The 25,735-nt window shown below is 44.3% G+C and overlaps 1 protein-coding gene across 1 annotated transcript; it reads right to left on the bottom strand.

Annotated features, from left to right (window-relative positions):
• Positions 1 to 857: 857 nt before the first annotated feature.
• On the bottom strand, positions 858 to 2,501 carry LOC119295471 (BTB/POZ domain-containing protein At3g56230-like). Its single transcript, XM_037573889.1, has 3 exons — positions 2,189 to 2,501; positions 1,564 to 1,740; positions 858 to 1,484 (listed from the first exon to the last, which is right to left on the bottom strand). The coding sequence occupies exons 1-3, from the start codon at positions 2,384 to 2,386 to the stop codon at positions 999 to 1,001; spliced, it is 861 nt and encodes a 286-aa protein (XP_037429786.1). The 5' UTR covers positions 2,387 to 2,501; the 3' UTR covers positions 858 to 998.
• Positions 2,502 to 25,735: the final 23,234 nt, after the last annotated feature.

The raw sequence follows: 25,735 nt of genomic DNA, 5'->3' as shown, positions 1-25,735 counted from the left end.
AAGACCGATGTATTACCTCACGACAAACACACCTCTGCAATGAACATAAAGTGATCCTCGCCAATACACACTATAGCGCCACCTTGGACCGCCCGGCCACGGCATCATAGGATCTAGTCGAGCAGTAGCCACTGTCCCCATAGCCTCGCCTTGGCGGAGAAAAGACGTCTGGTACCATTGCCTTGTACTAGACGAGAATACATCTAACATCCACGAGGATGGTGGCCATTCCGTGGAATCTTGTGCAGGATCCACGGGTACATACGGGATCGAAAACACCTCATAGTGGGGTGAGACTGCAGGGTCGAACACAAGGTATGGGTTCCTCTTGCAGTCGCCACCCTTGCGGCAGAGATCTTCCCACCGTCTTGTGGCGGGGTTGGCCACGTACAACGAGTCCGTCTGACCCCCATAAAGCAAGAGACCGTTGCAGTGATCGGCGATTGGCTCGTAATCATGGGCATAACCAGGCAAGAAGTCTAGGTTGCAGCCGATCGCGGGCTTCTGCGCCGAGGGGCGGGCGAAGTAGCGCGGGCGATTGTAGTCGATGTAGTTGACGAAGATACCGTGTGCAGCGAGTGCGGGAGCAGGTGCGGCACCAAGAGGCGGTGGGTGTCGACGACGGCACACCACGTCCTGCGGACGCAGCGGGACGCGGCGAGGTCGCACGGCGGAAGGCGGCCGAGGACGTTGGTGAGCGTGTCGTCGGGCAGGGCTTCCGTCTGGTCCATGCCTCCACGCAGAGCAGAGGCCCAGATCAGCGAGAAACGGCGGCGGCGGCGGTTAGGCGGCGCGTCTAGGGTTCGGTTCGAGGAGAGAGGAGAAAGACTTTATATGGACGCATCGACTAATCTTGTCCCACGTTGCCCAGCCGTGAATTAATCTTGCATTGATCGCGTTTCAGACACACGCATGACGGATGTACATACAACGACTTTTCTCTGCCAGAAAAGATGCATGTATGCATCTAGCTATATACTACATGTGCATAGTGCACTTCACGCCCTCTTGGCGCCGGCGGCCTTGGCGAGCAGCGCCCTGGTGATCTCGACGCACAAGCCGGCGTTCCTGACGGCGAAGTCGTGGTACTCGTCGGAGAACACCACCTGCTCCGCGTGCTCCACCACCGTGCCCATGGCGCGCTCCTTCAGCGCGCCGCCTGAGCTGACACGGTCGGCCACCTCCAGCGTCCGCAGCACATTCGCAGGTTCCATCGCCGCTGCCAGCCGCGCCTCACATGCCCGCCCCAGGAACGGCACGTCGTACTTGTCCGCGGCCACCAGGAGCGCGTGCAGCCGTCGCTCGGACGCCGATGTCGCCGTCGCCGCCGCGGCCGCCGCGTCGAGGGTCCCGGTGTACAGGAACGCCAAGAAGAGGGAAAGCTCGTCGTGGGCCAGCTCCGGGAGGGAGACGCAGCCGCCGGCGGGGCCCGCCTTGCACTGGTCGGAGCACAGCATGTGCTGGAACACCTCCGACCTCGCCGCCTGCACGGAATGCACGGCCGGTGTTAACGTCTTGCACCAGTGCCAAAACTTCAAAGGCCGACAAAGGAGGGCGGCTGACCAGGATGGCCTTGTGGGCCGGGATTGGCGGCCCATTTCCAGGTTTGACGACGATGTCGGTGTGGGCTCCCTCCATCCAGGCCGCCCCGAAGCCCTGCTCGAGGAACCCGGCCCGCTGGTTCGCCGCCTCCTCCCTGTCTCTCATCTCCTTCATCTGCTCCCATGCTTCTCTCATCCCCTGCTTCAACATCACAAACAAAGAAGTTTTAGGGTAATGACTTCCCGGTGTTACTGATTACGCATTTTAAAACTTTATTAACTGAGCTTTAGAAGCGTCAATCATGAGAGTGGCGTCAGGTGTCATTCTCACCGACCAAACTTTCCTGTTCAGACATGCATGCAATTCTGTGACGGAGACATGCGGCTCACCGGTCGGTAAGATAGTACTGGCGGTGACGGCAGAGCAAATAAACCACGATGGACGAACTAATTAAGGCGCCCGTCGCATGCAGATGCAGGTCTTTCGTGTTTCTATGGAAACGATATTTCGCCATAGGACATCAGCTTAAGTATCTTGCTTTACATGCAGAGCTGAGAGCTCCATCACAGTTCGTGACAGCTTAAGTATACACGATTGATATGCAACATTGGAGACCATGAGGATTAATAAATTCGAGAGTTCTTGCCTTGGTGGAGTTTTCGGTGTGCTTGATCAATCCGCGGGGGGTCACCAAGCCACGGTCGCCTTGGACGTCACCGGCGGCGTGGTCGCCGTCGTTGAGGAAGGCGATGATGGCCTTGGAGCCTTCGTAGCACGGGGAGCATATGGTGTTCCTCGGAGGCCTGTAGATGGCGGCCATGGGGCCGCAGATGCAGCAGTCCATGCTTCCTTCTCCCTTTGGATTGGCAATGGTGGTGGTCGTGGTGGTGGCAGCAAGGCCGCCATTGCCGTGCGCTGCGTGATGATATAAAGATGTCCGGGAGGAGGGAGGGAGGAGGATGGTGTGTTGCTCGCTTCTACATTTCTTTTCAAGGACTAGTATTTGTGGTGGTTGCTAGCCGACTAAAGCAACCACAAGCAGTACGTGGAACTAATTAATTAAAAATTCTCATCTACAGTATTCTTTTAGGCTTAACTCTCATAACGAATGTACTCCAAAAGATAAAGACGCGTGAGGAATTTATCAATGTAGTTGCTGCATGGACATTGTCCACAGTCCACACTGACCTGCCATTTTCCAACACGGCAACATATATGTACTTGCATACTATTAAAATGCGCGGGATAACCAATCATGGGCAAATATTATTGCAGTTGGTTCTCGAGATTTTAATTCTCCACCAGAAAGAAAGGATGTCTTGCCTGTAAAGAAATCGTGCAGATATTGGCTGTTGGAATTTTCTTTAATGGTGGGCTTAGGTACAATTTGTCTACTGGATAAGAAAGATAGCCAAGGCCAACTACTATGTACCAAACACAGCCAGCTGGTATGTCGAGCGCATTTTAGCTAAGGGCATAATTGATTTGGATGTACTTAAGTTGATCTCGGCAGAAGAGAGCAGTCATACATTTTTTCTAAATGGAGGTTGAAACCTCTAGCCTCTGCATCATTACGATGCAGATAATCATCTTCTCTTCCCCTTGATGCCAAAATGTTATTTTATTCCTTAAGGTTTTCTGTGCAGTTTTGTGATCAGCTGTCACTAATGCAGTAATATAATCCTGATTCTGCCGTATGCTTGTGAGGTAGACAGGAGACGTATGTTCTAAGAAGGAAGGACAACAAACGGTGTCTTCAATTCCGTGTTTCTTTCCCTCTCTCCTCAAATATGAGTGGACATCATAAGAACACAACGATCAGAAAATTAAATTCAGACAACAGGATGGTTCTATGATGATGCATGAAGGAATCATGGAGCAGAAGGCTGAGAGGGACTTTCCAACCTCAGAAGAAGAGACTTTTGGGGAACGACCTCAAAGATGTTGGAAGCTTGGAGGTTGGCACGTACTACATCATTAACAGGTTAACCACTACCCCCCAACTCACCCGACCCGACCATATCTGCATGAGTATAGTTTCAATTCGAACTAAACAAGTGGCCGGAATATGATTGTTGCAAGAATGTTTGCCACGTACTCCCTTCATTCGAAAAAACTTGTCCCAAGCTTGTTTCTTAAATGGATGTATCTAGCACTAACTTGATACTAGATACATCCATTTAAGGGACAAACTTGTTTGAATGGAGGGAGCAGTATTAATTGTGACAACGGCAACATCGTACAAATTTAACAATCCAATAAATATACACAAAAATATGTGTAATCGTATCTGTTTCGTGGGGAATTTGAAGGCATGTTCGTGCAATCACTGTCTCAGAAAGCGCCGCGCGCTAGTGTAAAAAGTGTGGTCTTTTTTTCCATTTTATTGTGGCTTAACAAGCATGTAAGGTGTGCGCATTGATGGTAAAGCGTGCCTTGTTGGTTTATGAATCAAGCTGCAACGCCATCAGCCCATCATCGATCATCTATATATCAAACTGAAAGGAGATCGAAACTGCAAACGTGCCTAAGAGTACGCGCGTACGTTCGCCTAGCCCGTCGTGCAATCACGATCACCGAGAGGTAAACGGGGGTATGAATCCGGCGTCCATCATGCATGGTCCTGCATGTCAGCCGGATAGCCATAGCATAGGATCGGTCAGGCTGCCTTTCCTTTTTAAAACGGAGGCAAAATGTTTTTTACATTACGAGAAAGGGTTTCTCCCGCTTTATTTATAAAGCACAACCGCAATACATCTGAGAGACGATACAAACTCACGCTACCACACACACAACACACACACCCAAGGCAAGATACAAAGATGCCGGACACCGAAACACCGCTCCACCGCCACGAATATGCAAAGGAAACCGCTTGGAGCCAATGGAGACCTCCATCATGACAAACCACCATGGAGGGGTGAAACGGACAACGACAAAGCCAGGACTCCAGAGCGGTGCCTCCCAGATTGTAACGATCATAGAGCCGCCACCACCCGATCCAGAGATCAGGTTTTCACCTGGAGGGAGACGGTGGGAGAGGGAACGCCGCGACAGAGCCTTCAGGAAGGGTACGACATCATCGACGCCGCCACCGTCGGCCAGAACACGGCTGGACAGGTGATATACCCCGGCGCTCACCTCCCTCCGACGCACCCTAGCTTTGCCGACCACCCACAACCAAGCCACCCGCGTGGCCATGGCTGCTTGGCCGCACCTGAGACGCAAGCTCCGTCCAAGAACGTCGTGCCTCCCGCCACCCGGGCCACCGCCCGACATACGAATCTCCCCAAGAGCAGCCAAAGTGACCAGCTTTGGTCCGAGAGGACACCCAAAACCGACGTAACCGCAGCCCACGTCCCGCCTTGAACTGCCCGGAGCTGCCGCCACACACAAACGGATGGGGAATGGGGAGGAGGGGGAGCGGGCGCATCCACGATCGGCACACCTAGTGCCGGCGATGGGCAGCTTGAGCGACGCCGCTGCCCATCCCTTCCACCAACCTCCCTACCGACACCCACTATGCCGCCCCACCGCGGCGGTCGAAGCATATCCACACAAGGCCACCAACGAAGGTCCGTCCACTGGCAAGGGGACCCCGCAGACCACCACCTACCACCAAGACTGCTCACCGGGGAGTCCAACCACGCCGCTCGCCGAAGTCCAGCCACCGGCGCCAGCTGGATTTCGGCCAACACGTCCGCCAAGGCCGCCGCAGCTGCGCCGCCACCCCTACCAGCCACAGGTCGAGGCAAGGGCGGCCGCCCGCAGCCCAGGTCATCCTGGACCCGCGCCGCTGGCCAGGCCGGACCTGGAGCAGCTGTCGCTGCCCGGAGCAGCCGCCACCATCAGCCATCCGCATCCACAGCCGCCCGATGAGATCCAGGTCGGGCCGCGACCTAGATCGCCACCGCCAGCGCTGCAGGGACGCCCGCCACCTCCCAGCCGCCGGATCCGCGCGTCACCGCCGCCGGGAACCCCGCCGGACCCCGCGCCCCCACGTGCAGCATCGCCCGTGCCGCCAGAATCCCGAACAATGGAGGAAGGGAGATGCCCCGCAGCCGTCCGCGGCGCACGGGCTTCGCCCGACGGCGCGCCGGCGACGGCGAGGCGGGGAGGAGCCGAGAGGGGGAGCTTGGGTGGCGGCGGATCTAGGGCTCCCGGACGCGCACGCGGGGCGAGATCAAGATGGAATATACAGTCCTAGTACACTAGGATGTGGAAATAAAGTTTTCGCCCCAACAATGGAAATATACACCCTTAACGCGACATGGTAATCATTCTCGTAAATTAAAAGACCCTAACTTCTTTGCCCCGGCGATGACCCAAAGGCTTGCCTCGGCCACTATAGCGTTGAGCAGAATTGGCGGAGGAGCGCTCTTGTGTCAGAATACTCTTGCGTTTCTCTCGTTCCAGATACCCATGACACGAGCATGGTAATCGACGCCTTGGCCTTCCTGTCGGTGGTGCCGACGTCGCACGTACTTGCCCACCAGGCCTCAACTGAGTCCATCAAATGCCATGAGGTCATGTCCATGTCGTCAATGTTGAATCTCTGAATGACCAATCTCCAAAGCCTTAGGAAATAGCATCATCTGGAGAGAAGATGCGGCCCACATTTTTGCACTCCCTTGCACATGGGACAATGATCGCAGTTTGGCTACCCTTGATTGGCCAACTGGTGGGCTGTCCAAATTCTGTCCTAGAGCGCAAGCCAAGCAAAAAACTTCACTTTCGTTGGTGGCCAAGCCTTCCAAATCATTTGATCCATGAGGAAGAGAACCAATCCTAGAAATTGTGCCTTTTAAGCAGAGGCCACCATATATTGGCCAAAGGTCGTGTGCTTGCATAGGATGTCATCGTCGGTGAGCTCGTGAAGATGGACCTCGTCCAGGAGCATCCAAAGGGAGAAGAACTGTCTAACATGCTCGTGGAAACAACTGTGGGTGGAGGTTTGATCTTGAGGATCCAAGCGTTATTCTTGAGGGCCTCTCACACCTTCCAATTCTTTCGCGAGGAGACCTCAAAGATAAGCGGAGCCATGTCCTTGAGCTTGCGGACAAGGAGCCAAGGAGAATCCAAGAACGGCGTTCACGCGTTAGTATCCACGGTGATGGTGGTAGAGGCATAGAGAAATTGAGGCCTCCATCATCACACAGGTCCTTGCGCCCATCCCATAGCTTAGCAAGCTCCTTCCAATCAAACCATGGCCAATGGAAACGCAAGGCATTCACGAACTTCTCCGTGTTGAGAACCCCAAAGCCCACCATAGTCATGTGGCCGAGTCACAATTTCGCAATTCACCTAGCACTTGAACCCGGTTGTCTTGTACGATGCGACCCAAAGGAATGCCCTCTCAAGCTTGTCGACGGTGCATAGGATGCTTGTCGGTATGACAAGGGCCGTAATGAAGTTGACCACTTGGGACACGAGAACTGACTTGACAAGAGTCGCGTGCCCAATAGTGGTGATGTTCTGGCCCTTGTATGTTGTCGACTTGTTTGCCACTTTATCCACCATGAATTGTAGGTCAACCAACTTCAGCTGCCAGACAGAGAGAGGAGCCCCAAGTATCGCATTGGGAAATAAACCCTCACAACCGGCAAACCTTGGGTGATGCGCCCTAGGTCAAGGTGATTGCACCGAATGGGAACCACCGAACTCTTATGGAAATTCATGCAAAGGCCCGTGACCTCTCTAAAGCCTCTCAGGATAGCTGCAAGGTTGTCAATATCTCGTTTAATCGGGGCCATGAACACTGCCTCGTCGTCCGCATAGAGAGATGTCCTCACCATGGCACCCCTTACTCTGATTGGAGCAGACCTTCCTCGTGGCCGCATCAAGGATTTGTTGTAATGGGTCAATATTGATGAAGAAAAGAAGAGGGGAAAGGGGTCCCCTTGTCATAACCAACGACCGTGCTTGTGGGGGTGTCGGCCATCCCATTTAACAGGATTCTCAAAGAAGAGGAACACAATAGAGCCGCAATCCAACCTCTAAATTTACTTGGGAACCCTCACCTCTCAAGGATATCAAGCAAGTACTCCCATCTACAGATATCAAGCTTGAACAGAAATGGTGTCCCAACACTTGTTGAAGAAAAGACACGTGAAAGCCCGGGTGCTTGTCACTAGGCATGTTGTTGATCACCTCAAGGACCTCCTTTTCAGTAAAGGGGGAGTCAAGCCCTTGCAACTCATTTTTCTACAAGCTGAGCTCCTCCCAATTGAGTCCTTGGTGCTCCTACCCCCTCGCCTCATGGCATGCAATAAGTGGTTGTGGATTATTTTCTCCTTGGTTGCGTGCTCGGTCACCCATCCCTAATCATTCATGATTTTGTGAATATGATTTTTCCTTCTTCGTGCATTGACCCGTCGATGAAATAATTTGGTGTTAGCATCGCCCCTCTTTGATGTTGGAGGTTCGATCACACTGCTTCTTGCGTGCCTTCTCGAGCATGGCCAAGCTTATAACCCTCCAGTTTAGCCTAGCCCTAGGTCAAGCACCTCAGGGGAGAGCGGCCTGCCTTCCTGCGCAATGTCAAGGTGAAGGATCACCAAGAGGGCGTCTTGGAGATGGACTTTTGCTTGAGAGAATAGACCTCTGCTCCATTGTGACAAACGGAGTGTCGTTTTCTTGAGATTGTGGAAGAGGATGATGTAGGGCTCAGTGTGATCAGCATGCTCATCCCATGCATTTTGGACACCTCATTGATACCGAGCATTGAGACCCAAAAGCTTTCGAATTTGAAAGTCGCCGCCTAGGCCCCTGTCGGCAAGTGCTACTTGTGAGTTGCATTTGGGATTTTCGCGGAAGAGGAAGGGTGAAGCAATATAGTAGCGGATAGTATTTCCCTTGGTGAGAGCCAAGGTTATCGAACCAATAGGAGAACCACACAAATGCCTAGTAAACAATATGTGCACACAGAAGAGCAAATAGTTGCACCCAACGCGGGCAAGAGTGTTGTCAATCCCCTTGAACTCGTTACTTGCAAGGATTCAATCTGGTAATGGTAGATAGGTGATGTCTACTACACAAATTTATTCTTGTAGACTCTGTTGGGCCTCTAAGCACAGAGTTTTGTAGGACAGCAACAAATTTCCCTCAAGTGGATGACCTAAGACTTATCAATCCGTGGGAGGAATAGGATGAAGATGGACTCTCTCTAACAACCCTGCAATCAAATACAAGAAATCTCTTGTGTCCCCAACACACCCAATATAATGGTAAATTGTATTGGTGCACTAGTTCGACGAAGAGATAGTGATACAAGTGTATTGTGGATAGTAGATATAGGTTTTTGTAATTTGAAATAATAAAAACAACAACGTAGCAAGTAAAAAAAGTGAGCACAAACGGTATTGCAATGCTTGGAAACAAAGCTCAGGGCTCATACTTTTGCTAGTACAATCTCTCGACAGTGTTAACATAATTGAATCATATAACAATCCCTTGACGTGCGACAAAGAATCACTCCAAAGTTCTTATCAATAGCGGAGAACATAAGATGAAATTGTTGTAGGTAGCGAACCACCTCAAAGTTCTTCTTTTCGATCAATTTATTGAGCCATCCCTATAAGTGTCACAAACAACCCTAGAGATCGTACAAAAATAACACCATATGACACGCATCAATGAACTCTAATGTCACCTAGATACTCCAATGTCACCACAAGTATCTGTGAGTTAATTATTTGATATGCATCAAACAATTCCAGATTCATAATATTCAATCCAACACAAAGAACTTCAAAGAGTACCCCAAAGTTTCTATCGGGGAAGTAGGACGAAAATGTGTATCAACCTATGTGCCTAGATTACCCCATTGTCACCTTGGGAATCCACAAGTTCATTACAGAAACATACATCAATTTGATTACCCCATTGTCACCACGGGTATGCACATGCAACACTATTGCAGGATGCTGGTAACGCGGCACTACAATCAGAGACCCTTCGATGAAGCTGTGTGCAATGCATTAATCGCAAATGGTGTCGTAGTAAAACTGTCCCCAATAATACGAACTGTTTGCGATGGCGGAGTCATCAAACACGACTTAGATTAGAGTTGCGTGTGTGATACGTGGCATAAAGTTGATCCATACGGACTTTTTTGCGATAAGCCAGAACAATAGAAATAGTTAGCCATATCAAGGTGTGTGCGATGGAAAGCATATAGTTCAGTCGAATGAACTGTTTGCGATTAGCCAACACAACAGAGACGGTCAGCCTGATGAAGGTGTGTGCGGCATATGGCATACAGTTCACTCGGTTGAACTGTTTTTGATGAGCCAAAACAACAGAAATGGTTCAACTTGACAAGATGTGTGTGATACAAGGCAAACATGTCAGTAATCAGAAATGTGCGGGAAGACCGATAACAACACACATGATTCCTGCTAATAAGTCGTGTGTGTTGTGGGAAAATGCTTGCTGGTATACAATTGTCACCGGTTGATGAAATCATCACCGACGGGTTCCCTAGTTTAGTCCATGTGCGATGTGATTTGCTCTGTCTACAGAAGAACAACATATATAACCAAAATTGAACATCGAATTACATAAGTGACTATACAAAAAATTTGCAGACACCAAATTAAACAATTACATGCATTCTAAACTAGGAGAAATGATCATCTAATCATCTACTTCTTGTGACGCTGCCGCCACTGCTCTGTGGCTTGATCCATCGCCTGGGGCAGGACGAAGGAACTTCTTCATGCCAATGATCTGCCTATACATACGTAGCTTGTGTACGCGTTCTTGGCCACGTATTTGACATGTTTTTCATCCAGCCTATGCACCCAGGCACTGTGCCAGGCGATCTTGTCCTTCTTGCACTCAGCCATGATGTTCTTGTAGTAGGGGTCGATGAAGGCCGAGGCGAGGTCAACCAGGGAGTTCTGCTTGTTCTTTGTGCTGCCCCAGGCCCTATAATGGCCACGGATGTCAACAAGCTTCTGGCAGGCCAAGCTCGAAATCTCGAGCGCTTTTAGAACGTTGATGATGTCCACCATAGTGAAACTGTAGTCGAGGCTATTGATAAACCTAGCAAAACATCGCAAGGCCTCGTGGCCAGGTGACGTGGCTTGAGACTGTGTCGGTATTTTCCCAAAGAGGAAGGGATGATGTAGCACAACTACGGTAAGTATTTCCTTTAGTTATGAAACCAAGGTTATATATCAAGTAGGAGAACCAAGCAACACTATGTAAAAGGTACCTACACACAAAGAACAAATACTTGCAATCGAACGCGTAAGAGGGGTTGTCAACCCCTCCTTGATAAAACAGATAGATTAAATTGTATGAGATTGGATAAATAGATCTCGCAAAAATACAAAATAAAATAAGTAAAGAAAAAGTGCAGCAAGGTATTTTTTGGGTTTTTGGAATAATAGATCTGAAAACAATATGATAAAAGATAGACCCGGGGCCCTAGATTTCACTAGTGGCTTCTATCGAGAAAATAACATACGGTGGGTAAACAAATTACTTTTGGGCAATTGATAGAAGAGCAAATAATTATGATGATATCCAAGGCAATGAGCATGAATATAGGCATCACGTCCAAGATTAGTAGACCGACCCTTGCCTGCATCTACTACTATTACTCCACACATCGACCAATATCCAACATGCATCTAGTGTATTAAGTTCATGGAGAAACAGAGTAATACAATAAGAACGATGACATGATGTAGACAAGATATATTCATGTAGGAATATACCCCATCTTTTTATCCTTAATAGCAGCGATACATGCATGCCTCACTACCCCTTCTGTCACTAGGTGAGGACACCGCAAGATCAAACCCATCACAAAGCGCCTCTTTCCATTGCAAGAAAAACCAATCTAGTTGGCCAAACCAAACCAAAGTTTCAGAGAAGAAATACAAGGCTATAAATAATCATGCATATAAGAGATCAAAGAAGACTCAAATAATATTGATGGATATAGATCTGATAATAAACTTGCAATTCATCGGATCCCAATAAACACACCGCAAAAAGTCATTACATCAAATAGATCTCCAAGAACATCGAGGAGAACATTCTATTGTGAATCAAAATGAGAGAAGAAGCTACCTAGCTACTCCCGACGGATCCGCAGGTCTATGGTGAACTACTCACGCATCATCGGAGGAGCACCAATGATGATGATGAACCCCTTCGTGATCGTGTTCCCCTTCGGCAGAGTGCCGGAATAGGGCTCTAGATTGGATCCCGTGGTTCTAGAATTTGCGGCGGCTGGAATTGTGTTTCGTTGACTCCCCCAGGGTTTCTGGAATATCTGAGAATTTATAAAGCTGAGAGGCGGTGGAGGAGACCCCCATGGGCCCCACCACCCATCAGGGCGTGCTAGGGGCCTCTGGCGCGCCCAGGTGGATGGTGGGCACCATGGGCCTCCCCCTGGTACTTCCTTGGCTCCCAAGTTGTCTTCTGGTCCAAAAAAATCTCCAAAAAGTTTCGCTGCGTTTGGACTCTGTTTGATAGGGATATTCTATGAAGTAAAAAAACAAGCAAAAACAGCACTGGGCACTATGTCAATAGGTTAGTCCCAAAAATGATATAAAGTTGCTATAAAATAAAGGTAAAATATCCAAGAATGATAATATAACAGCATGGAACAATAAAAAGTTATAGATACATTGGGGACATATCAGAGACTTTGTTGCTAGAAAACATGGAAGAGGAAGAGAACCATGGGTTCAAAAACCCATGCCCTTTCCACCTAAACCAACTAAGAAAAAAGATGATAAAGAATTTGAACGCTTTGATGAAATGCTTAGGCCAGTCTTTTTGCGCACCTGCATGACTGATATTTTAAAGATGGCCCCTTATGCAAAATACATGGAAGACATCATCACTAATAAGAGAAAGATAACGGAAGCTGAAATCTCCACCATGCTTGCTAATTATTCTTTTAAGGATGGAGTACCTAAAAAACTTGGAGATCCAAGAATACCAACTATACCTTGCTCCATCAAAAGAAATCATGTTAAAACTGCTTTGTGTGATTTGGGAGCTGGTGTTAGTGTTATGCTTTTCTCCTTATATAAAAGACTTGATTTGAATAAACTCACACCTACTGAAATATCTTTGCAAATGGCTGACAAATCAACTGCCATACCTATCGGTATTTGTGAGGATGTGCCCGTTGTTGTTGCAAATGTTACTATCTTAACTGACTTTGTTATACTTGAGATGCCCGAGGACGACAACATGTCGATTATCCTTGGTAGACCCTTTTTGAATACTGCAGGGGCTGTTATTGATTAATAAAAGCAAGATCACTTTTCATATCAATGGTAATGAGCATACGATGCACTTTCCGAAGAAACAATTACAAGTGAATGGTATTAATGTTATTGAAAAATCTCCGACACTCACTATTGGAAGTTTTCAACTACCTCTACCTACTGCCAAAAAGAAATATGAAATGCTTATTGTTGGGGACATGCATATCCCCGTTGAGGTAACTTGGTGTTTTACAAGAGTTCTTTGGTTTCATGCTAATCGAAGGTGGTTGTTAATAAGACTTGATCAACCTTATTAATGGATCATTTTTGATAGGTATGAAGTTGATGAATTTAGTAAGCACCACCTTTTGCTCTCAACTTTTGTTTTCTGTTTTTCTTAGTTAAATAAAATAAAATGCCATGTTTTGTCTAATTTTTGAATTTCTCGTACAATAAAAGTTCTCAGAATGCCCTGAAAATTTAATACAATTTTTTTCTGAATGTTTCTAAATTTTTGGTGCAAATAACATCAGGGGGGTGCACCTGGTGACCACAAGACACCAGGGTGCGCCAGCAACCCAGGCGCGCCTTGGTGGGTTGTGGTCCCCATGTGGGTCCGCTCACTTACATATTTAGCACATGTCATCTCCTACCTCTAGAAAAAATTTACCATAGCTCTATTTCTCGCGTTCTTGCTCTCAAACCCGCGGATTTCGATCTCTTTGCATGAAACTCCATTTCCAAAATTGTTTTGGGGGATTGCTACTTGGTATGTGCCTCCTCCATTGCTCCAATTAGTTTTTGCTTTAGTGGTTTATATTTTGAATAATTAGCTACTCTTGGTGCTGCTGTAGACGAGCTTGCGTGTTGATTTCTTAAAGTTCTAAGTAGTTTGAATGCTTAGTATGGCCTTTATGCACCCTTATGAGTAGTTGCTATAAATCTTGTTAAGTTTTGTTGACAAAAATTTTGTCCCAAAAATTTTTAGAAATTGTTCGCAAATAAAAATGCAATTCTTCAGGAGTTCTTTGAGGAGGAAGTCTTCCGAGGCATCATCTAGTAGTGGCTCAATACGACGGAGGTTATCAGAATCGCGATTGTGTTATACGATTCTACGACTTTATGATCCAAACAAACCACTCTGATTCTACGATTTTAGTTCATAGAACATATGTTTCTACAATCCTGATAGTGAAGATTCTACGATTTGCGATCCTACCATCGAGCTATGATCCGATTCAAAATTGTGATTCTGACAACCTTCACAGTCTTATGTTGAACCAAGCGCAAGCGAAATGCGGGATGCGGCTATCAAATAAAGTTTATGGTCGTGTAACAATTTCATGGTGAGCGTAGGTATTAGGGAAGAATTTGAGGAATATGTGCAAAACACCGGGCTCAGTCCCTACATCGAAGATAAGTGCATTCAGCATCTCAACCCCACAGAAACATTCACTAAGAAAATTAAATTTCATCCACGTGAGTCTAGAGTTTCATTTAGTCTTTATAATCATCCATGTACCATGCCTCTAGAGATGTTTTCTAATGCGTGCAAAATTCCATATTGGGGTTCGCTAGAGGAGCCACCAAGATTTGAATATGAGTCATTTTTGGCTAGTCTTTGCTACGGTGCGGATAGAGGAGTGACACAAGGTAGAATAAAAAGTGTTCACTTCCCATCAATTCAATACTTTGCACTGCTTAATGGCAAATGCATCGTAGGCAAGAAAGATTGTAGCACACTATGTGCCCCTGACTTGAGCCTCATACACACTGCTCTGACCGGAATTAAACACTATAATCTTGGAGCAATTGTTGCACAAAGGTTGCAGCACAACACCGGTAGTGGTTATTTTTTATGGTGGGATTTACGCTTCTCATTTAGCTAGAGAGGTTGGTGTAACACCTCTGCATGATGACCCCATCCTACCTACTCAGTACTTAAACTTTGATGCCATGAAACGTCATAAGTTCCTTACAGGCATGTCCACTAATTATACTTATAACCTGAGGTTTAATAAGGAACCTATTGTACCGGTTGTTTTGCCTGCTCCTGTTCTTTTTTATTATCACTGCAATAGAAGATATTATGTCTTGTAGAACGAGGCTCGCGCGTACAATGCCGAGGTTGAGGCAGCTAGACAAGCTGAGATGGTCGCAACAAGAGCCTCCATGAGCTATCACTCATATTATTCTCGAGGCCGCGAGTGGTGATTACCAAGCCAGGCCAAAAGCCTAATCTTGGGGGAGTACGTATTTCTACCGACATTACATTCATGTTCACACATTTCATTCCAGTTGTCGGTGTTCACACTTTTTCATTGTATTATCCATGCTAGATTTATTTTCTCGCTTTCTTCTTGTGTGTTTGAAAAACCTTCAGAAAATCCAAAACAAATGTTTCTTGCTTCTTTTCGTTTTTTCTTCTAGTTTAGTTAGTTATAGTATTAAAAAGAAAACCCCAAAAGATTTCCTTATTCTTCTTTTGCTTGTGGGGAGCTTTCCCGTGTAAATATTTTTTTTCTCATTTTTGTTTTTGTTTTCCTTTAAGTTGCTTTCTTCAAGAAAAACCCAAAACTCCAAAAACCTTTCAGTGTGTTTCTTTGAAATTATTTTTCTTTTATTGAGTCTTACCAAGGAGAATACCACGATGAAAATGTTGAGTGGCTCTCATATGCATTGCTATTGAATTAACAAGGAGCCCAAATTACCTTGTCTTCTCCTTTTGAATAGAATGTTCGCAGATTCTAGCTTAGTCCACGACACTCTTGCACTATTATTATTTTCATATCATTTGGTCGTGCAAGTGAAATGCAATAATGACAATATTTGATGAGCTGGTTGTGGCAGAGAGAAACGGGTATGAACTCAACTTGTTCTATTTTTGTAAATATATTTAACCTAGTATTCATGGTTCAACATATTATGATCAAACATGTTTGCAATGACAATTAGAGATTATAGTTTCTCATGCCATGCTTAAGTAGCTAGGAGTGGATAATTATTTATCCTGGATGTCAACATGCATTGAAATGATTGTGATGTAGTATGATGATATGGTATCCTCCTCTAAATATTCATGCATGTAGTTGAATCAAAACCAACATAGCCTCTACGATATTTATATTCATGGTGTTCATATCCTACTCATGCTAGTATTCAATGTTAATTATGCATAACACATGTTCATGACCGATTTCGCTCTCTAGCTGGCCGCTTCTCAACCTATTTGCTAGCCTTCGCCTGTACTAAGCGGGAATACTGTTTGTGCATCGAAATCCTAAAACCCAAGTTATTCCAGATAAGTCCACCATATCTACCTATATGCGGTATTATCCTGTGGTTCCAAGTAAATTTGCATGTGCCACCTCTAAAATTTCAAATAAACATCTATTTTGTGTGCCTAGACCGCTCATGGAGCGACAGGGGGTGGTCGATATCTTCCATGCTAAGCATGTTATTCTCATGATGAGTGTTTATTCACTCATCCTTGCACGAGAGGGGCGGTAATAGGGATTCACAGTCCCAAAATCAAAAATTGCAAATAATTAAACAAAACTCTCCCACGACTGATGTTGGTATGGACGGTACCCGTGGATTCGGCTTGCCGTGGAGTGTGTTTGTTGGTGGAGGGGGAGTAAACCTCTAATTTTATCGCTTGGAACCGCCACTAATGTGTTTAGCATGGAATATATTGATAACTCTTGCTCGTAACGTTGACAGGAAGGGTGTACCCTCCCAAAATTACATTTATCTCTGTTTTAAAGCTTTGAGCTCTAGCACCGTTGCAAATCTCTGCTTCCCCTTGCAAAGGGACTATCTATTTAATTTTATGTTGAGTCATCACCATCTCAAATAAGCGCCAAATCTAAGAGCACTATTGTCATCCTCATGCATTGTGTATAGTTAATGTTGGATTCATCATGACTGGATCTTTTCTACCATGAATTACAATATTTAGTTGCTCCTTGTACTTTGGAGGTGCTCTGCATTTATGTTTTGCGGTCTCAGAAAGGGCTAGCGAGATACCATTGTTGTCATATTATATCATGGTTGTTTTGACAAAGTGTTTTCATTTGAGATATCTTATTATTGCTCTCCAGTTGCTTATGCCATTGATATGAGTTAATATAATTTTTAATAGTTATTGTTGACATGGTTAGTCATGATCTTTGCTGAAAACCTGAGTGCTACTTAAGCTTATTTATGTAAAGAAGAACAAAAGAGTTCGTAAAAGTTTTCTTTTTCACTTTTAGTTTATCAACCGAATTGCTTGAGGACAAGCAAAGGTTTAAGCTTGGGGGAGTTGATATGTCTCCGTAATATCTACTTCTCCTAATGCTTTTGCTCTTGTTTTAGACTCTAATTTGCATGGTTTGAATGAAACTAACCCGGACTAACGTTGTTTCAGCAGAACTACCATGGTGTTGTTTTTATGCAGAAATAAAAGTTCTTGGAATGGAAGAAAACTTTTTGCAGAATTATTTTACAATAAAAGAAAAATACTGGAGCCAAGAACCACCGGCGGGGGCCCTTGGCTGGGCACAAGACACCAGGGCGCCCCCCCTCTAGCGCACCCTGGTGGGTTGTCCCCACCTCGTGGGTCCGTAGACCCTAATTCCGACGCTATACAATTCTATTTTTGGAGAAAAAAATGGAGAGAAAGTTTCATTGCGTATCACGATGCGGAGCCACCGCTACCTCATGTTCTTCATTGGGAGGCCAGATCCGGAGCCCGTTCGGGGCTCCGAAGAGGGGAATCTTCGGTCTTCGTCATCACCAACCCTCCTTCATGACCAATTCCATGATGGTCCCCACCGGGAGTGAGTAATTCCTTCATATGCTCGCTGGTCGATGAGGAGTTGGATGAGATTCATCATTTAATCAAGTTAGTTTTGTTAGGGCTTGATCCCTAGTATCCACTATGTTATGAGATTGATGTTGTTATGACTTTGCCATGCTTAATACTTGTCACTTAGGCCCCGGTGACATGATTTCAGATCTGAACCGTTTATGTTTTCACCATTATATCTATGTTCTAGATCTGATCCCGATCTTGCAAGTCATATTCACCTATTATGTGTTAAGATCTGTAAACCCCAATCTGACAGTAATTGGGATACTTCCTGTTGATGACTGATAGTCTGATACATCCATTTTGCATCATCCTTTTATATTGGTATTTATTGCATTATGGGATGTTATTACACCTCATAGCACAATACTTATGCCTTTTCTCTCTTATTTCACAAGGTTTACACGAAGAGGGAGAATGCCGGTAGCTGGAATTCTGGGCTGGAAAAGGAGCAAATATTAGAGACCTATTCAGCACAACTCCAAAAGTCCCGAAACTTCACGGAGAATTATTTTGGAATATATAAAAAATACTAGGGAAGAAAGCACATGAGGGGACCCACCAACCATCCACAAGGGTGGTGGGCGCGCCCTACCCCCCTGGGCGTGGCCCCCTGCCTTGTTGGCCCCCCTGGCAGGCCTCCGGTGCCCATCTTCTACTATATGGTGTGTTTTGACCTAAAAAATCATAAGGAAGATTTTGGGACGAAGCGCCGCCGTCTCGAGGCGGAACCTGGGCAGAACCAATCTAGGGCTCCGGCGGAGCTGTTCTGCCGGGGAAACTTCCCTCCCAAAGGGGGAAATCAAAACCATCGTCATCACCAACGATCCTCTCATCGAGAGGGGGTCAATATGCATCAACATCTTCACCAGCACAATCTCCTCTCCAAACCCTAGTTGTTCTCTTGTATCCGATCTTTGTCTCAAAACCTCAGATTGGTACCTATGGGTTGCTAGTAGTGTTGATTACTCCTTGTAGTTGATGCTAGTTGGTTTATTCGGTGGAAGATCATATGTTCAGATCCTTACTGATAATTGATACTTCTCCAATGTATCTATAATTTATGAAGTATTCATGCCATTATATTATCATTCTTGGATGTTTTACAATCATTTTATAGCAACTTTATATCATTTTTTGGGACTAACCTATTGACCCAGTGCCCAGTGCCAGTTGCTGTTTTTTTCCTGTTTTTTTACATGACAGGAAATCAATATCAAACAGAGTCCAAACACCGCGAAACTCCTTGGAGAATTTTTATGGACCAGAACAACCAGGATGGGCCAAAGCAGCTCCTGGGGGGTGCCCCGAGGGGGGCACAACTCACCAGGGCGCCCCTGGGCCCCCAGGCGCGCCCAGGTGGGTTGTGCCCACCTCGGTGTCCTCCTGCATCCCTTCTTCGCCCTATAAAATCCCAAATATTCCAAAACCCTTCGGGGTAGTCCTAGATCAGAAGTTCCGTCGCCGCAAGGCCTCTGTATCCACGAGATCCAATCTAGACCCCATTTCGGCACCCTGCCAAAGGGGGGAATCATCATCGGTGGCCATCTTCGTCATCCCGGTGGCCACCACGATGAGGAGGGAGTAGTCCACCCTCGGGGTTGAGGGTTTGTACCAGTATCTATGTGTTTAATCTCTCTCTCTCTCTCTCTCTCTCTCTCGTGTTCTTGAGATGTCACGATCTTGATGTATCGCGGGCTTTGTTAATATAATCAAATCATATGGTGTTTTCCCCTCTCTATCTTGTTGTGATGAATTGAGTTTTCCCTTTGAGATTTCGTTGTTATCGGATTGAATACTTTTATGGATTTGAAAACACTTGATATATGTCTTGCAATTGAATACTCGTGGTGACAATGGGGTATCGTATTGATTCACTTGATATATGTTTTGGCACTCAACTCGCGGATTCCCGAGGTGACATTGGGGTAATCTATGCATAGGGGTTGATGCATGTTCTTGACTTTGTTTCTCCGGTAGAAATCTTGGGGTACTCTTTGAAGTTCTTTGTGTTGGATTGAATATTATAAATCTAAATTTGCTTTGGTGTTATTTTAGTACGAACTCTAGGATAGATTGAACGGAAAGAAAAGCTTTGTGTTATTTTAGTACGAACTCTTGAATAGATCGAATGGAAAGAATAGCTTTGAGGTGGTTTCATACCATACAAACAATTCTGTCTTATGTTCTCCGCTAGATAGGAACTTTGGAGTGATTCTTCATCGCACTTTCAGGGATGGTTATATGATCCAACTACGTTAGCATTGTTGAGAGATTGCACTAGTGAAAGTATGCACCCTAGGCCTCATTTTCCATTATTGCAATACCATTTTTGTGCCTGTTTATTATTTGCTACCTTGCTGTTTTTATTTATTCAGATTATAAAAATATATTTCTACCATCTATATTACACTTTTATCATCATCTCTTCGCCGAACTAGTGCACCTATACAATTTGCCATTGTATTGGGTGTTTTGGGGACACAAGAGATTTCTTGTATTTGGTTGCAGGGTCATTTGAGAGAGACCATCTTCATCCTACACCTCTCATGGATTGATAAACCTTAGGTCATCCACTTGAGGGAAAATTGCTACTATCCTACAAAACTCTGCGCTTGGAGGCCCAACACGTGTCTACAAGAATAAAGTTGTGTAGTAGACATCAAGCTCTTTTCTGGCGCCGTTGCCACGGAGGTGAGTGCTTGAAGGTATATCTTTAGATCTTGCAATCGAATCTTTTAGTTTCTTGTTTTATCACTAGTTTGGTTTATAAAAGAAAACTACATAAAAATGGAATTGAGGTTGCATCATATTATTGGTCATCTTTATATTATCTTTCTTTAAAATGATGGTTCGGAAAATTGTGCTCAACTGATAGAAGAAGAATTCAATAGAATGTTTGGTATAAATGATGAGTATGATTGCAATATTGTTAGTATGAACTCTTTGAATATGCATGATGCTAGTGATATGCAAAGCCATAAGCTTGGGGATGCTATGTTTGATGGAGATGATAATTTTAGTCCCCCAAATTTTGATGAGAAAGTTTATTATGATGATTGCATGCCTCCTATTTATGATGATTATGGTGATGACATGTATTCTATAAAGAGTAATGATATTCAAGATTTTAATGCTCAAATTGATTATGTGGATCAAGTATCATGTGATAGTTATTTTGTTGAGTCTGCTCCCACTACTATTGATGAGAATAAATTTGCTTATGTGGAGAGTAATAAAAAATTATGCATGTGGATCATGAAAAGAATGCTTTATGTGATGGCTATATTGTTGACTTCATTCATGATGCCACTGAAAATTATTATGAGGGAGAAACATATGCTTGTAGGAATTGCAATAATATCAAGTTTCCTCTCTATGTGTTGAAACTTTTGAAGTATTGCTTGTTTTGCCTTCCTATGCTAGATGATTATTGTTCCCATAAATTGTTTGCTCACAAAATCCCTATATAGGAAATGGGTTAGACTTAAATGTACTTGCCATGTGATTCATGATGCTCTTGTTATGTTTCAACTTTTATCTTTTATGCGAGCATCATTGAAATCATCATGCCTAGCTAAAAGGCATTAAAGAAAAGCGCTTGTTGGGAGACAACCCAACACTTTTACCTACTGTTTTTGTGTGTTCACATGATTAAGCTACTGTAGTAATCTTGTTTTATTGCTTTCGTTTTAATAAAGTGCCAAGTAAAGCCTTTGGGATCATGTTGGGTGATAGTAGATTTCATCTTGCTGAAAAACATAAACTTTTGCGCTCACAAAAATAACTCTCACTTTTAACAGAAGGGTGCTTTTGAGTTGATTCTTTTTGAAGAAGATTAATATAAAAATTTCTCACGTGGTCCAATTTGTTTCATAATTATTGGAGTAGCGTAAGTATGGTTTGAGTACAGATTACTACAAACTATTCTGTTTTTGACAGATTCTGTTTTCAATGCATAGTTTGCTTGTTTCCTTGTGTCTATGTCTTATATTGCTCAATATAAATTGCGGAAATGATATTATACAGTAGTCATTGTGTGAAAAAATTATGAATCTTGTCTTTTACAGTACCAAAAGTGAAATGGTTTGCTCTTTATCATATTAACCTATCTCACAAAGTTCCATTAAGTTTTGTGTGATTGAAGTTTTCAAGTTTTGGGTGAGATGTCGATATGAGGAGAATAAGTAGTGACAAAACCCTAAACTTGGGGATGCCCAAGGCACCCCAAGTTAATATCCAAGGAGGATCCAAGCGACTAAGCTTGGGGATGCCCCGGAAGGCATCCCTTCTTCCGTCTCCAACATTATCGGTAACCTCACTTGGAGCTATGTTTTCATTCGTCATATGATATGTGTTTTTGTTGGAGCCTAAATTTATTTTATTAGGATTTGATTGATGTTATTTATAATAATTTTTTGCATCTTTTATTTCAATAAAAGTGGCAATGATAGCCTTTGCCATGCTTATTTTGCAAGTATACTTGTTGCTGTTTGAAAACAGAAAGTTTATCGCTATTGCAAAAATTCCCTAGAAAAGTCATAATATGATAAAATATTGAAACTTATTGCAAAATAAGCTATGATAAATTTTCTACAGTGTGTAATTTGTTTCATAATTTTTAGAGTTTAAGAAGTATTGATACTCTTGCATTCTATACAGACTGTACTGTTTTGGCAGATTGCTGTTATGGTTGCATTGTTTGCATATGTTTGTTTGTTTAATGATTCTATTTGAGGATAGGACTATTAAATATGCAGAGGCATTTAGTATGAAATGTTGAATAATAATTTTAGTGATTTTCTACATTAGAGAATAATAAGGTTTTGCATTGGTTTATACTAACTTATCTCATGAGTTTTTGTTGAGTTTTGTGTGGATGAAGCTTTTGAGATTTAGGAAAACCGTGATATGAGAAGAATTAAGGAGACACAAAAGCTCAAGCTTGGGTATGCCCAAGGCATCCCAAGTTAATATTCAAAGAAGTCTCAAGCATGTAAGCTTGGGGATGCCCCGGTAGGCATCCCACCTTTCTTCTTCAACAATTATCGGTTAGTACTGGTTGAGCCAAAGTTTTTGCTTCTTCACATGAGTTGTGCTATTCTTGGAATGCCATTTTGTTTTGTGTTGCTTGCTATTTTAATAAAATACTTAGACATAAAAGTTTTTAAATGAAATAGAGTCCTCAAATAGTTGCCAGGGAGGCTAAGTAAGCGGCATTCACATCCCTCAACAAAGCTCTTTTATATGGAATTGCTCCAGTGCTTCACTTATATCCTATGAGTAATTTGTTGAATAAATTGAATGTCATGAAGTTCAAATCATACTATGCCTAGTGGTAGCTTCACATTGGGTTTAGAAAGTGAAAGCTTTTGAATCTTGACAATCACAATTTTGGTCATACAAGCAATTCACGAATAATTAGTATAAGGAAGAGAACTTTCACATGCAAATACACTATCTTGAAAATCATTTGTGATTGTGAGCCCCCATCAAAATAATTAGTATATGCCAAAATTGTTGACGTTGGACAAGGAAGACAATGTAATATTTATGTTTGTTCATATTCACATAGAAGTTATATTATCATAGATCCTTCAACATGTGGTGCTTGCCCCCTATCTTTGCTAGCCAAAAATTCCGCACCAAGTAGAGATACTACTTGTGCATCCAAAAAACCCTTAAACCCAAATCTTTTTTTGGGAGTCCACCATACCTACCTAAGGATTGAGCAAGATCCTTCAAGTAAGTTGTCATCGGTGCAAGAAGGCAATAAAAATTGCTTCTAAAAGTGTTAGATCATTTGGTGTAAGAGAAATTGAGCGGTGTACGAACTTGTGATGGCAAAGAATAAAAGCGACAGACTGCATAGTAAAGGTTGCTATCATAAGGGGCAATATAACGTGACGTTCTTTTGCACTAAGGGGTTGAGCATACAGACAAATAAGCATGGCAACCTCTTCTTCCCTCTGCGAAGGGCCTATCTTTTACTTTTATGCAAAGAGTGAAAGTGCAACTATCCCTAGGTGATTTTGGTAATTCATAACAACATATAGCTCATTGAGCTAATGCTACTCCAAGACATATATTTCAAGAAATCTTAATGAATGGCATGGCATGGATGATGAAAGTGGATCCCTCAAAATACTAAGGACAAAGGATTGGCTCAAGCTCAATAGCTCAAGACTCTTCATTTTATATTTTAGTGATCCAAGATCACATTGAGTCTATAGGAAAAGCCAATACTATCAAGGAGGGACGAGGTGTTGCTTAATGAGCCTCTTGCTTCATGTGCTTAGTGAGATGCTCCAAAACCCTCAGCTACTTTCTCACATCCACAAATGACCTAAACCCAAAGCCAAAATCGGTCACACCGATTCTTCCTATCCGGCGCCACAGATTTCAAATGTCATAGCCACTGCCACAAACCCTAGGCAAATCGGTTCTACCAATAGGGATCTCGGTCTCACCGAGATGGGATGGTAATCTCTCTGTTTCCCTTCGTAACGTTTCGGTCAAACCGAAGTGAGCAATCGGTCCCACCGAGATTGCAATGTAAACTCTCTGTTTCCCTTTTGTAACATTTCGGTCTCACCGAAAAGAGCAAATCGGTCCCACCGAGTTTACCTGACCAACTCTCTGGAAAGCCTATTACCAAAATCAGTCTCACCGAGTTTTTGTAATCGGTCTTACCGAGATTACGTTATGCCCTAACCCTAACCGAATCGGTCTCACCGAGTTGCATGTCAGTCCCACCGAAAATCACTAACGGTCACTAGGTTTACTAAATCGGTCCGACCGAGTCTATTGAATAGGTCCCACCGAGTTTGGTAAATTGTGTGTAACGGTTAGATTTTGTGTGGAGGCTATATATACCCCTCCACCCCCTCTTCATTCATGGAGAGAGCCATCAGACTAAACCTACACTTCAACTTACCAGTTCTGAGTAAGAACCACCTACTCATGTGTTGAGGCCAAGATATTCCATTCCTACCATATGAATCTTGATCTCTAGCCTTCCCCAAGTTGCTTTCCACTCAAATTTTCTTTCCACCAGATCCAAATCCTATGAGAGAGAGTTGAGTGTTGGGGAGACTATCATTTGAAGCACAAGAGCAAGGAGTTCATCATCAACGCACCATTTGTTACTTCTTGGAGAGTGGTGTCTCCTAGATTGGCTAGGTGTCACTTGGGAGCCTCCGACAAGATTGTGGAGTTGAACCAAGGAGTTTGTAAGGGCAAGGAGTTCGCCTACTTCGTGAAGATCTACCGCTAGTGAGGCAAGTCCTTCGTGGGCGACGGCCATGGTGGGATAGACAAGGTTGCTTCTTCGTGGACCCTTCTTGGGTGGAGCCCTCCGTGGACTCGCGCGACCGTTACCCTTCGTGGGTTGAAGTCTCCATGAACGTGGATGTACGATAGCACCACCTATCGGAACCACGCCAAAAACATCCGTGTCTCCAACTGCGTTTGAATCATCCAAACCCTTCCCTTTACTTTCTTGCAAGTTGCATGCTTTAATTTCCGCCGCCTATATACTCTTTGCATGCTTGCTTGAACTATGTGATGATTGCTTGACTTGTCCTAAGATAGCTAAAATCTACCAAACTCTAAAATTGGGAAAAGGTTAAGTTTTTAATTGGTCAAGTAGTCTAATCACCCCCCTCTAGACATACTTCAAGGTCCTACAAGTGGTATCAGAGCTTTGGTCTCCATTTGCTTTGATTTCCATAGCTTTTTGTGGTCATAGCCTTGGTTTCACAACCTAGGAGAGTATGGCGTCTAGAGAGGGAAATTATCACCATAGAGGTCCTTACTTTGATGGTACTAATTTTGCTAGTTGGAAGCATAAGATGAAAATGCATATTCTCGGACATAACCCCGCCGTTTGGGCTATTATTTGTATTGGATTGCAAGGTGAATTCTTTGATGGGAGAGAGCCGAACCGTGAAGCTAATGCGGAAGAATTGAAGATGCTGCAATACAACGCTCAAGCTTGTGATATCATCTTCAACGGATTGTGCCCCAAAGAATTCAACAAAATCAGCTGTCTTGAGAATGCAAAGGAAATTTGGGACACTTTGATTGATATGCACGA

Source organism: Triticum dicoccoides, chromosome 4B (genome assembly GCF_002162155.2).
Source record: "Triticum dicoccoides isolate Atlit2015 ecotype Zavitan chromosome 4B, WEW_v2.0, whole genome shotgun sequence".
NCBI classification, from domain to species: Eukaryota; Viridiplantae; Streptophyta; class Magnoliopsida; order Poales; family Poaceae; genus Triticum; species Triticum dicoccoides.
This window is presented reverse-complemented; position numbering and strand designations above follow the sequence as displayed.

Excerpts from the sequence above, each read along its gene's own strand:
- LOC119295471 (XM_037573889.1), bottom strand. The coding sequence starts at position 2,386 with ATGGACTGCTGCATCTGCGGCCCCATGGCCGCCATCTACAGGCCTCCG. Across the intron at positions 1,741-2,188 it reads ACACCGAAAACTCCACCAAG|GGGATGAGAGAAGCATGGGA; the intron begins GCAAGAACTCTC and ends ATGTTGAAGCAG. Across the intron at positions 1,485-1,563 it reads CGGCCCACAAGGCCATCCTG|GCGGCGAGGTCGGAGGTGTT; the intron begins GTCAGCCGCCCT and ends CATTCCGTGCAG.